At 35.7% G+C, this 14,155-nt stretch overlaps 1 protein-coding gene across 4 annotated transcripts in view; it reads right to left on the bottom strand.

Annotated features, from left to right (window-relative positions):
- The window catches only part of Ube2e3 (ubiquitin-conjugating enzyme E2E 3), a 61,007-nt gene that overhangs the window by 45,311 nt on the left and 1,541 nt on the right, over positions 1-14,155 (bottom strand). For 3 of the 4 annotated variants that reach the window (XR_001175609.1, XM_013030775.1, XM_013030756.1), the window contains exons 2-3: positions 13,347-13,568; positions 11,574-11,624 (exon numbers count right to left, since the gene is read on the bottom strand). Coding sequence is in view for 3 of the 4 variants with exons in the window: in XM_013030775.1 (XP_012886229.1) it covers positions 11,574-11,624; positions 13,347-13,540 (245 nt within the window). In the remaining variant the exon portion in view is untranslated. Of the gene's footprint in view, positions 1-11,573; positions 11,625-13,346; positions 13,569-14,047; positions 14,094-14,155 lie in introns of those variants that run through there. The other variant, XM_013030766.1, reaches the window with a different exon arrangement.

Raw genomic sequence — 14,155 nt, 5'->3', positions numbered from 1 at the left:
ATTATAATATATATTATATATCACAAATGCAGGAAGTAGCACAATACTCTTAGGAACTAGTGTCAAGCATGAATAAAACCATAATGCTGATGTCTTATGGTGTCCTCTATATTTTGTCGTCACTACTGTTTAAACTAAGAAGAGTGCAGGAAGCAATAGAAAGACATAAAAATATGTAGCCATAATCTTCTGAAAACTATTCGCTTGGGAACTCTAAATAAATGGATTCCTTATTAAAATTTAACATGAAAAAATGATCCATATATAAGGAACTTGTAAATTTTAAAGGACAAAACTCACTACAAATAATACCCTTCAGAAAAAAAAGAATGTTGTATATAAAAAAAAGAGACATGGATATAAAGGGAAGATCATCAAAATAATTTATAAGAAAAATAAAATAAAAAAGTAACAAAATTCATGCTTCCCTAGGCCTTTCATTCACACTAGAAGATGTGAAGCTATACTCACAAAGCAATTTCAGACTAGAGATGTCTTTATTTTTCCCCAGGCAGCTAGAAGTTAAATGACAAACGATATTTGCTCTGGGACACTGTAGTAGTCAAGAAATGTTAGAATGACGTAACTGGACACAAACCTCCCAAAACAGGCTGGCTAAATCTCAGTTGATAAGCATTGCAATACCATAATTCCTATAAAGGTTTTGCTTGGTGCAAGTAACTATAGAACTAAACCAAGTACTCTGGGATCAATGGGCTCTAGCCTGCAATTCTTGCTACATACAAGCTAAAATCTTAAGGATCACAGTTTGAGGCCAGCCTAGGCAGAAAAGTTCATTAGATTGCATTCTCCAAATTAACCAGCAAAAAAAAACAAGACTGAAGGCCTGGTTCAACTGATAGAAAGCCATTCTAGCTAACTTGAGTTCAAACCCCAGTGCCAATTACAAAAACAGTATTACATACACTAAGCACCAGATACTTGATTTTTTTTAATTTAGTAGAAATCCAACCCTCACTAGTGACATTAGCGTTAAAGTTAGCCACAATACCAAATAGCATAGGTTCCATAAATAAGTATTAGCATATGTTACCTTACCTTTGCATCCTCATAAATCCAATGAGATATTAACAAAAGTCAAACACAAAAACAAAAATGAAATATTAACAAAAATTAACAAAAATCAGACAGAAATTTCAAAGATGTACAATGCAACCATTTAGACAAGTTGCAAGGCACAGATTGCGGTCATCAACTCATTAGTTTAATTAATGTAAAATAAACTCTATAAAACTCACAGATCGCTCTAAGAACACTAGATCTGTTTTGCTAAGACCGAGACAGGTCCTTTACAATGAAGCTTATTATAATAAAATAAAACCCCATAAGAGAATCTAGAAATCACTGCTTTATTAAAAAAACTTAATGGAAACTCTGAAACTATGTAAAACAAAATAAAATTGAAATTGTATGTATTATCTGTCTATATCTATGCATCTATCTATATATCTAAATGTAGATAATATAAATATATAGATATCTCCAGTATTCAAAGAAAAGTATACACATGTTGCTGAGATATGAGCTTTAAAACTCCATTTAAGATCCTATGTGACTGGAAGCTTTCTCCTATGAGGAAATTCTTATCTGCAAACAGTTGGGACTTTTTGTAACTTCAAAACAATTCATAAATAGGGGCTGTCCTATAGTAAAGAAAAGGAAAGGTAGATTTGCCTATAAAATGCAAGCTATTCAAAATACATGTACAATACTACTACTCATAAAAAACTATGTGGCACAAGCAAACTATTCTATTGTGAACTTATTCAACCTCTTACCTCTGTCCTTTATAGCAAAAGAGAAGCACAGGGAACTTGAGGAATACTGCCTGAAAAAAAATGCTTCTAAATAATAAAAAGGAAAAGAAGAGGAGAGGAGAAGAGAGGAGAGGAAAAGAAAGGAGAGGAGAAGAGAGGAGGAAAGGGGAGGGGAGGAGAGGGGAGGGGGGGAGGGGAGGGGACAGAAGGAGAGGAGAGAAAGGAAAAGGAGGGAGGGAAGAGGAGGGAAGAAGGGGAGAAAGAAAGGAGAAAGGAAAGAACTTTCTCTTCTCTTCCCAACTCACCACAGACTCTTACTGGACAGATTCTAAAATCCTACAAGAACAGTATTTTGTATCCCTCTGGAGATAAGCAAACTAATGGAACATGCTAAACATATGCCCAAAGACCTATAATTAACTAATGCTTTTACCAGGTTTTTCAAACAAAAATGATTCCTCTCACATCAAAAGTAAAATCTGTCACTTTTGCACTACAGATAACGTTTGGCAAGTTTCTTATCTCAAATTCAGTTTTGAAATCTAAACAAAAATATACGTATTTTATAAGTTTGTTCTGAGAGTTAAAATACTGTATTACTAGGTTACTGTATTTGGAACCTAGTATAGTATCAAGCTGGTTCTCAATTTTTTTTTTCCTTACTATTGAAAAGAATGAAAGTCACCTATTCATGGAAATACATATTATCTGTGGCAGATAATTTGCTTTCGCACCGAATATACTTATACACACCTTCTCCTTCGGCTTTAAGCCATTTTGTAGTTTATCAAGGCCTTCTTGACCAACTCATGTCTAATTTCCTAACCAAAGCACTTAAAACTGGCATATGACCCTTCAACCCTGGCTGAATACTAGCTCCAAATGTCTGAGCTACAAAACAGAAGCATCATGGAGCTCAGTTATCTTATGTACAGCTACCCAGAAGAGTCGCTGTATTCACAGTGGATGTTATATGAAGAAAAAAAAAAAAACCTTTAAATATTGAGCCACTAATTCTTGTAGGTGGAAAATCATTATAGCGTAGCAAAATTTCATGTCTATTTTTGAAAATCTAGAGTTCAAGGCCAATCTGGGATTCCATAGAGACTTTGTCTCAAAAAAAAAAAAAAGAGAGAGAGAGATGTCTTTTTTTTTTTTTTTGGTCAGTGGTAGGGTTGCACTCTGGGCCTGGGCGCTGTCCCTCAGCTCTTCAGCTCAAGGCTAGCACTCTACCACTTGAGCCACTGAACCACTTCTGGTTTTCTGAGTGATTTGGTTTTTTTTTTTAATTTAATTTATAGGTTTTTAAAAAGAGGTAGCCGAGTAAGAACAGCACCACACACGTGGCATTCAGGTAAGGGGTAGGTTTATTCATCGTTCCGGCTGGCACCAGGCCATCTTGGTCCTCCACGTGGTGGGGAAAGGCCTGGGAAAGAGCTGGGAGATCTGGGAAAGAGAAAGAGCTGGGAAAGAGAAAAGAGCTAGAAAAGAGAGAAAAGAGTTAGAAAAGAGAGCATCTGGGAAAGAGCAAGCTAGGAAAGAGAAGAGAGCTGGGAAAGAGAAGGAAAGAGCTAAGAACTAGAGCAGAGAGAGTGCTAGAAAAGAAAAGGGAGCTGGGAAAGAGAAGAGAAGGAAAGAGCTCAGAAAGAGCTAGAAAAGAGCAGAGAGAGCCTGAGTGATTTGTTGGAGATAAGAGTCTCATAGACTTTTCTGCCCGGGCAGGCTTTGAACTGAAATCCTCAGATCTCAGCCTTCTGAGCAGCTAGGATTACAGGTGTGAGCCATCAGCACTTGGCAGAAATGTCTCTTTTTCTAGCCTAATTGTCCTTAAATGCTGCAAGGCAAAATACATGAAAATGACACAGCTTGTATTCATGTATTAAAAGGTTCTTTTATAATTTTGTGCATTAGAATAAGAGGGTTAAGAAATAATATTTAAAAGGTAGAATGGAAAAGTAATCCAATCCACAGACCTTAAAAATAAACTGACACTATAGTTTCACCTAAGTGAAAAGAACTTTAGTCTAAAACCAAGAATTTAACTTTTTTCTAGTTAAGCAGTAATAAAACAAAAATGCAATGACCCAAAAACAACAACTGAGAAACTGAAATCAACTATTAGGAAACACATGAAAGAAAAGCAGAGCCTGACTACAAATGCCCTTTCACCATGAACAGTAGTTGCTATATGGCTCCAAGAGAAGAAATAGAAAAGAAAGGAGGGAGACAAGAGGGAGGAAGGGGAGAAAGAAAGGGAGAAAGGAAAGAACTCTCTTCTCTTCCCAATTCACCACAGACTCTCATTGGACAGATTCTAAAATCCTCTAAGAACAGAATTTTGTATCCCTCTGGAGATAAGCTATTTTACAGTGTTGGAATTCCCAAAAGCTCAAAGAGTCAAGGTTATTTTTTTTATTAAGGTCAGCACAAAATAGCTAACTTGGTGTTAGCAAAACCAATACTAAACTGACCTGAAACTATTTGTACCAACTATCCCATGTAGGATGTATACTCATCATCTTTTGGCAGTAGTAAGGTTTGAACACAGGAGCTCAAGCTTGCTAGAGAGAAGCTGCCACTAAGACACGTGCCCCAGCATTTTTTTAGTATTTTTCTCATTTAGGGTCCTCAGGATTTTTGCCTGGGGCTAGCCTCAGATTACAATCTTCCTACCTACTGCCTCCAACATAGGATCACAAGTGCAAGCCACCAGACTCAGACTATTCACTGAGAATTGGTCTCACTAACTTTTTGGACTAGACTGGCCTTTAACTTTTTGATCTTGCTACCTGAGTAGCTGGAATTACAGCCATGAGTCACCCATTATACCAGCCATAAATTCTTGATTTAGAAATAAGAATTGGATGGGCTGGGAAGGTGGCTCAATGGTAGAGTGCTTGCCTTGCATGCATGAGGCCCTGGGTTCGATTCCTCAGCACCACATAAGCAAAAAGAAAAAAGCCAGAAGTGGTGCTGTGGTTCAAGTGGTAGAGCGCTAGCCTTGAGCTGAAGAGTTGAGGGACAGCGCCCAGGCCTGGAGTTCAGGCCCCACGAGCGGACCCAAAAAAAAAAAGAAACAAGAATTGGAGCAACAGGTATCACATAAAAACAATAATCACACTGTATCATCTTGCTAAAATCTGAAAATTTCTGCATTCTGAAACACATCTGTCCCCAAAAGTTTGAAATATAGGATTATAGAATTGTGGGAAAAGAAGAAACCTTTTATTTGTTTGTTTTTGTTTGAAGGATGAACTTAGGGCCTCTCCACTACTTAAACTATGCATCAATCCCTTTAGTTTTCATTTTGCCTTTGAGATGGGATCTGCTAGCTAACTTTGTAGGGGCTGGTCTCAAACTCAGAATCCTTCTGCCCTAAGATTCCAAAAGGCTAGGATTACAGGCTTGAATACAATACCACACCTGATTTAGTGATGAAAATAAAAACAAATGAAGGGTCTGGGAAGGTGGCTCAGTGGTAAAGCACTTGCCTTGCATGCATGAGGCCCTGGGCTCGATTCCTCAGCACCACATAAGCAAAAAAAGAAAACAGCCAGAAGTGGTGCTGTGGCTCAAGTGGTACAGCACTAGCCTTGAGCTGAAGAGTTGAGGGACAGCACCCAGGCCCAGAGTTCAGGCCCCATGACCAGACCCAAAAAAAATAATAATAATAAAAATAAAAACAAAATGAAGAGCATGGCTTTTAATTAGTGTGTAATTCAATTAATGTAAATTATTTTCCAATGGTATTTTTCTTTGGTGTTATTTCAGCATTCATAGAACATAATAAATACAATCAACCTACAGACTGTGCTAGAAGTTATCACTGATAGAAGGCCTAAAAGAAATAAAAATACCAAACTAAAAATTTCTGCCTTAAAGGACCATATAGCAGGTAGTCATGGTAAATGTTTCCGTTGTTAAGATATACATAAACCATAGAATTTGACTCGTAGGGGGATAGAGACATCAGTTCGGAGAAGGTGTAAATTGTTACTCATCAGGCATCACTAATAAAACAGGAAAGCAGGGGCTGGGAAGGTGGCTCAGTGGTAGAGCGCTTGCCTTGCATGCCTGAGGCCCTGGGTTTGATTCCTCAGCACCACATAAGCAAAAAGAAAAAAGCCGGAAGTGGTGCTATGGATGAAGTGGTAGAGTGCTAGTCTTGAGCTGAAGAACTGAGGGCCCAGGCCCAGAGTTCAGGCCCCACAACCAGACCCCCCCAAAAAAAAATAAAACAGGAAAGAGGCCAAAGAAAACTATCCAAACCTTCAAGAGGCAAATTACAAAAACAAGTATCTAAGTCAGTGTTTCTGAATCTCAGTTCTAGTAAATTCTTTGGTCAGACAATTCTTTGTTATGGGAAGCTGAGCTACACATTGTAGGGCATACAGAAGCCTTTCTGACTTCTATCCACCAAATGTGGTGGCCTACTTCTCCCCCATTTTTGAAAAACCAAACTGTTTCCAAGCATTGCTATTTGTCTGGAGGGAAGGGGGATCGCCCTACTTAAGAATTACTGATCCAGATGCAAAGATTAAAAATACAGACATTCCATTTTCTAAATTCTGATGTATCCAAACATAAATCTCAAAAGATATATGGAAAAAGTCACTTTCTGCTTCTCTAGATCTGTAACTGCTTCTTAACTCTATTTGTAGAAGAGCAAATAGAAGATAAAATTCTGGTTTGTGTAATTTATTTAATTTCTTGTGATACAGGGAATAGAACAAGAATGTCAGGTAATCTCTCTAGCACTATCACTTGATCTATGCCTCCAGCTTTTTTATTTTAACTTCTTTTTGAAACAAGGTCTGAGTAATTTTGCTCAGGCTGGCCTCGAACTGATGATCCTACTGCCTCAGTCTGCACACTAGCTGGAAGCCCTGGCATAAAACATCACAGCTGGTAATTTCTCTTCCCAATCTGATTGCCCTCGTACTCTAACCAAGACTTACTGATTTTCCTGTTGATAACATAATCTAGCTGCTGTTACAGTAACATAATCAAGGAGAAAAGAAGATACCAAGTGGTTGTCTATAGAATACAATTTGCAGCATGTAGCTGCAAGGTACCATATAACATTTTTAAAAGCATATACTGTCACTCCTTTTCTACATTCACTAGTTACACTGAATGTAATAGATGCCTAATAAAAATGTGACTTTTTTGCATTAAAAAGAATATTGTTTTCAACCAGTCACTTCTTTGGAAAATGTTTTTAGACCAAAACTACTGGGCCCTTCTGCTTCATTGGTACATAGGAGGAAAATAATCAGAATTAGTGTTATCTATCATAGGCATAATAGTATATATTAGATATTACAGTCATGTATGGATTTTTAATAAATGTACTCTAATGCAGTCATTGTTTTACCTGGTATTCTATCATACTTTAAGGTAAGCTATCATCCTGAGCTAAATTTTTCAAATTGATATATACCAATCTCAGTAAAATCATGAATTCTAATAAAAGATATGTGAAAGAGGAAAGCAGCCATCATCTCTACATAAAAGTTATATTTACTGGGTAATCCTTACATACTTTATTAATAATATCATTAATCTCATATATAAGGGTTTTATTTGTTTAGTAGCTTTGAACTCATGATCTTATTTCTGCCTCCCAAGAGCTAAGGTAACAGAAGCACACCACCAGCTAACCTTATGAGTATTTTAAGGAATTATTTGTATTTGTTATCTATGTCCAATATTCTCAGCTGTTTTTTTCACTTTAGTTCCAAAGAATATTAGTTTAATATGGCTAAAAACAAAGTGCTTGATAAACATTCACTAATTATGTGAAGAATTGGTTTAAGAAGAAATCATAGTGTATATCAACCAATTACAAGCCAGAAAGGCACAGCACACTGCTCAACTGTCTCTCCTCCTTTTATCTTCTCTGGCTACTTTGCTAAAAGTTTATACAGTTAGAAAATGTTAAGTACATTCATTTCATTTCCACAACAATCCTGTGGGGAAGGGGTTATCATTTTAAACCTCATTTAACAAATTAAGAAAACTAAAGAACAAAAATATCCCTGAAATTAGGTAAAGTGACATGTCACTAAGCAGCAGAACATGTACCTAAACCTAGACAGTCCTGCTCCAGCATCAGAAATTTCAAATCCTAATACACAAACAATAGAACTGGAGTCTTGTAAAATTCAGGTTGTGGTTCAGTTCTGGTTACAGGGAAGGAATATGCTGCATTTCTCTCTCATCTGTGATTCAGGTCTAGCTCTTCTTCAGATCACACTGCCAGTAGTAGCAAGCTCTAGTCTACCACTGAAAATAGAGGGAAGTATATATACCTTTAGAAGGCAGAGTTCATTTTCAATTAAGATTATGGTTCTGACAACTTCTTGTTTACAACAACCACTTTCTACTTTTTAAGGATTACATTAACAAAATTTGCAAACACCAGATTTCAGGTTTTACTTGTCAATGTATTATTAATTCTATTGAGTTAAAATGGTAATACCTCTGATATCTAAAAGCTATTTTGAAATATCCCTAGATAATACATACCTTACCATAGATTCAATTGAAACACATTAAAGAAAACTTTAGAAATATACATGTGACTTTTCATATATGCAGAAAATTTAGGACAAGTTAGAAATCCAGAACCTTGCTAAAATCCTGTAATTTGCACACTGTAAAAAAGGTAAGGATACCCTTTACGAAACTGATTGTGACATTTGTCTTAAAACACATTACTTAACAATTGTAGTCAATATCAGAGAAATGCCTACAACACACTTTCTCTTCACTCATTGGTATACCAATTATTTATATCTGAACCCAAAATACATGATAGAAAGACTACAAACTTAAACCAATAAGTAAAAATTATACTTATGAATTGTGGCACATGTCTGTAATTCTAACACATGTGAAGCTAAAGCAGATGGATTCCAAGTTCCACAGAGTGGAACCTGGAGCTACACAGTGAGACCTCCAATAAATAAATAAATAAATAATTGGAGTGTCTTTATCATTTTTTTACTATTAGAAAAAGAAATTATCCTATCAAATTATAATCAAAATATTTAAGGCCATATACTTAACATCCCAAGATCACCCTAGGTGATGAGAGATAACTATATAGGCTAAAGACTATTAATTTTAAAAAAGGAAGGAATTTGTGAGAAATCTTTCAACTTTGGTAATATTAGTTCTGCTTAGTTTTCCTCTATTTCATTCAACATTTTCCTGTATACACAGATATACTTTACATTTGTTCAATGAAGAGAAATTAAGTCCATCCATACTTTAACCAGGTAGGAAAAATCAGATCCAAAACCATAATGAAATTCTGATTAAATAACTACACATGGAAGTCAAAAGTATTAGGTTTCATAGATCACAGACAATATGAAATCACATATTCTAAATGTACTTATAAATTTGAGATACCATTTTAATTATAGCCTGTAAGTTTACACTATATAATCACCATAAAACTAAGAATTCTCATTCAAGTACCTACAGATTAAAAGAACACAGACCACAATCTATCACAGATCTGACACAAGGTAAAAATACAAAGTGTTTCTGTCAAAATGATAAAATGCTTCCATTATACATTCAATATTCCAAATTCCTCTTTAGGACAAAGACAGACCTTCTACCAAAAAGAATCTTAAGAAATTTACATATGAAGCACACTCCCCCAAAAAAGAGCCTACTCCCCCAAATAATATGAAATTCTAATTCTTTACAAAGGTTTACATACATATTTTTATCACTTAAACAGCTACAAAGAAACCCAGTTACTAAAGAACTACATAAGTAAAAGGTGTCATCAGCAACAACTGACAATCCTCAGAGGTATGATAAAAGAAAAACAAATGAACATTCCAGGTTATTGTGCAGAAGTAAGGCCACAGTTTCACAATTTTACTATTCTAATCACATTATTTCACAGACTTAACTTGGCATATGAAGCAAAAAATACAGGATGAGTGAAACTTTCTCTAAGTAAGATTCTACTTCCTCTAAAAAAAATCCTTGATGACTGTGGAAAAGCTCCTAAACTGAACACTGAGAGTATATTTCTATACAAACTGCACCACAAGACAACTGTTCAGAGGGATTCAACACATGCCTTGCTCTGTCAATTCACTTATTTGTACCATTTGAGAAAATCAACAGAACCTTAACAAAATGTTTGACATCACACACAATTTTAAAACATTTGCCAGTTTCGAACTGATAGATCATTACATCCTTCACAATGGAAAACAGAATACACCTTGCTAGGTAATTGATTCTTCCAAAAAGCAAAATGAACTTGACCTCCTTAAATGACTGAAGATTTGACATATCATTTATAAGGCTGAAACAAATACTTTGATTTACTTGTTCTCTACAGAAGCATTCTTAAACAAAAATAGAACACAGCCACAAATGTAATTTAAGTTTCCTAGACACTAAACTAAAATGGTCAAAAAGGAAATACCAAATTTAGCAACACAATACTACAAGTTTAATTCCACAATATTATTATTTCAATGCATAATCAAGATTCTTAAAATTCGATATTCTTTTTACTACACTAAATTTTCAAAATCCAATGTGTATTTCCTATTTTTAGCCTATGTCACTTCAGACTAGCCACAACTGAAATGGTCAACAGCCAGATGTGGCTGGAGGCTACATTACTGAACACAATTCCTAAGTAATACTTTGATTTGACATACCGTGATCTGTTTATAGTTAGTTCACAATCATGTCTGCTAAGCTGAATAGCTGTGACTACAACATAAGCAAAGCTGCTAATCCACTGGTAACTCAGGATCGGATCACCTCATATGAAGATCTGGTTACCACACATAATAAGACACAAATAAATTACACTCTAGTATGTCTTCATAAAATTGGACTTCAGAGACGATTCTGATTAACACAAGTGAACACAATTTGTAGAAAAACCTGAGACACCAAAAATATATCAAACACAACATTGCCTTAATTCTAGCAGCTACTCTCATTTTTGCATACCTATCGCTATGCCAATTATTTACAATATTGCTCTAAATTTGTTGAGCTTTGTAAGCTACATGATCACTATGCAAAAGTAAGCAGTGTACTATAGAATATAAAATGAAAAAAATGTTGAGGAAAAAAATTATCAACTAGATATTTTTAATACATCTTATGCCAGTGCCAGTCAGCCATCCAAAATTAAGTGAGTTTCACTAGAATTCTCCCCTTCTTAAAATTTCAACATACTTACTGCTTATTAAGAATTTTCCCAAGTAATTAGAATATTTGCCGAAAATGTAAATAGTTCCAACAATGCACACTCTAGAAAACACCATTAGCTTAGCATATAAAACTTGTCCTTAAGGCAAGTTTTGAATAGATCAGAGACAACTACACAACGTTTGCTGCATTTACATTTTGTAACAACACACTCAGCTATTTCTAAATTTGGAAGTTCAGTTTAAATTGTACACAAGTTACTTTAAAATTTAAATTTTTAGAAGTTATAGCACTGCACTTGTGAATATACATGTTCTATAGAAATACAAAGAAAAATCAACACCATTTCATACTGCCACCAAAAAACACAAAATCATTATATTCACAAATCTATAATATATGATTCAAAGAGTGTTTTTTTCTTGAGTTTTATTAAATTCACCTAGTCAGTTTTTGTTTAATGCGCTTGCAAAGCAAGCAAACACAGCTAGCTTTACCTGCTGTGCACACTGCAGACACAATCATTAATCTCTTAATATTTTTTTCACAATTAGAATTCAAAAAAAAGATTCATTTCTTTACCTGCAGTTTGGAGGAGGATCAAGGGTTATTTCGGCTAGTTCCTTCTGAATTCTGTTAGTGAAATGAGAACAGACAAAAAGGATTTGAGAGAGTCTACAGAATAACCGGGGAATTACACTGCCCTCTACCACCAAGCAGTTAAATGCAAGGCTGGCTTTGCCTTCAGTAATGCTAACATGGCTGCTTCCTCTTTGTTCTCAGAGGCATAACCCAAATCCCTTAACAGAAACTTTACAGCTTTTTTTCCTCAGTTGCTACTGTAAAAGTAAGTCATTTACACCTGATTTGAGAAATAGTACAACATCACTACTCAGTAAAGGATATAAAATCTATTTGAAAACACTTTTTACCAAAGAAATTCTCTTTTCAAGCTTATATGCAAATAAGACAAAAAGGGAGGAGGGAAAACACAATATTTGACAATGACTTCAAGTAACTTTTACACAGGTAAAAATTAACAAGCTAACAAAACCTTAATGGTTTTTTTTATCTGTCAAAAGAAAGTTTGAAATTTACAAATATCTTTACCAATGAAAAACTTACAGACTATCTGATATTCTTATTTAACTATGACTGTTTCTTTGACCTTAGGAACACCATTCAAATTTTATACATTTAGGGGAGAAGAGAATAAGATATATAGCCTCGAGTTAAGGGGCAAAAACTGTTCTGGTTTTATATGCTTTAAAAATTTAAGACATGTTTCATTCATTTGTACACAAAATTACAACAAATTAAGGACTTTAAAATTACTCTGAATACTGCTGTTGCTCAGTAAAAGGTTTTGTATTAATAACTGATTAAAAGAGCAGAATGGCAAAAGTAATCTGAATCACTGTACAATGAAACATCTGATCAGTTTTTGTATTTTCCTTTCATATGTCAGGAAAAATGACAAAAGGTAGACAGTAGTTAATGCTGTACACACACTTCATATACAATCACTACTTCTACTAGACAATTCAACACTACCACCAAAGGAGTCCCAGTGACAATCTTTTTTTTGTCAACACACAGAATAAGTCAACAGGAAACAAATGATCTTTCACTTATACCCAACAAAATATGTTTCTCCTGATGTTGAGTAGTAATGTGTCAAGTATATCCACAAGTTTGGGAGAGAAGAGGAAGGCATAAAAGACAATGTACGTTTTCAATCATCAAGTGACATCTAAAATTATTAATGGCTACTTTTCACTTTTATTTGCCCTAACAATGAGGCAGGTTAGTCGTAAATTAACTACAGAAAGGTCTGCCTGTGATTCAGGAATTAAAGTCTTGTTTGTAAAAATGTAGGCAAATTTAAAGCACAATTTAAAGTGTGCTTTCAAAAACAGCCAAGGCCTTGGCATTTACAAATTTTCTGGCAAATGTAATAATTTCTGAGCATTAAGTTTTACATAGAGATATTACTGATCTCCAGATGTGTCAATTTCACTGGAAAGTGTGACTTACAAAAAGAAACATCTCCAATGTACCCATCCAATTTGGGTTCACTGAAATTTCCTTGTCAATTCTTCATCTGTCAGAATATTATTTTAATCTCTACTAGAGGACACTATGCATCATGTTACCAACACACAGAATAAGTTTCTTAAAAAGTATAGTTCTATGGAGGTCGCTATATGCCACCTAAAGAATGACAACTCACTCAAGTACACATAAAATTAGTGGGAAACTATTCCTGAACTATTGCTACTGATGCAAAATCAGGGAAAGGGACCAATGGCTTGGAAGACTAACAGTGTGCTTAGCCCTCATTTTAAACATTACCTTTTAGCACTAGTGGATAACTTAGCAGTGGTTTTGCTAGAGAGTTTGGTGTTTTTCTTCTGCTGAGTGGCAGAGGGTTTTCTTTCTTCCTGTTCTTCAGGCTCTGGAGCGGCTGGGTCTCTCTGGTCCGCATCTGAACTGCCACTGCTGGTACTGGGGCTCTCATCATCGGACCTTTGCCTATCACTGGACATTTTGGTGAAGTGATCGCTTGGAAAACTTCTAAAGGGAAAGGAGGAGGAGAGGGGAGGTGTTAAACCTAAGAGATGAACCAACAGTGTTGTTGTTTTTTTCTTCCCTTAATATTTACCTACAATCCTATTTAAAAGGCTTCAGAAGTGTTCTCCCTTATTTCGTGGTAAGACAAGGTTACAGGGGCGGTGAGAGGTCTTCCCCAGGTTTCCAGCATGCTGGGATTTACCCAACGCAAGTTAGAAAACCCACTCACATTTGTTTTTTCCATCCCTTTCACCATCTATCAATTGTCTACTTTCTCAGAAGGCATGAAACAGATTTGCCAGGGAACTTAGGCAGCAAGCATTAATAACATATGACAGGCTGTAAATAACAGATCTCGCTGAAAAATGTTAAAAAGAAAAGTCACTCCTCACGTCTAAATATTTACAGACTGACATTGGTCAGAGGTACCAAATTCCCCTTCCGCGGGGAAAACATCCCCCGTTAATCACCCATATGCTCACTGGAGGTGGCGGCTCCGGCTCCAGGCACGTACAGCCTTTAAACACGCCACTTGGAATTAAAAGAAACCAGCCAGCGAGCCGCCCGCCCTCCGCCGTTCCCCCGGCCGG

Source organism: Dipodomys ordii, unplaced genomic scaffold, assembly GCF_000151885.1.
Source record: "Dipodomys ordii isolate 6190 unplaced genomic scaffold, Dord_2.0 Scaffold5, whole genome shotgun sequence".
NCBI lineage: Eukaryota > Metazoa > Chordata > Mammalia > Rodentia > Heteromyidae > Dipodomys > Dipodomys ordii.
Note: the sequence above shows the minus strand (reverse complement) of the source record. Positions and strands in the feature narration are given on the sequence as shown.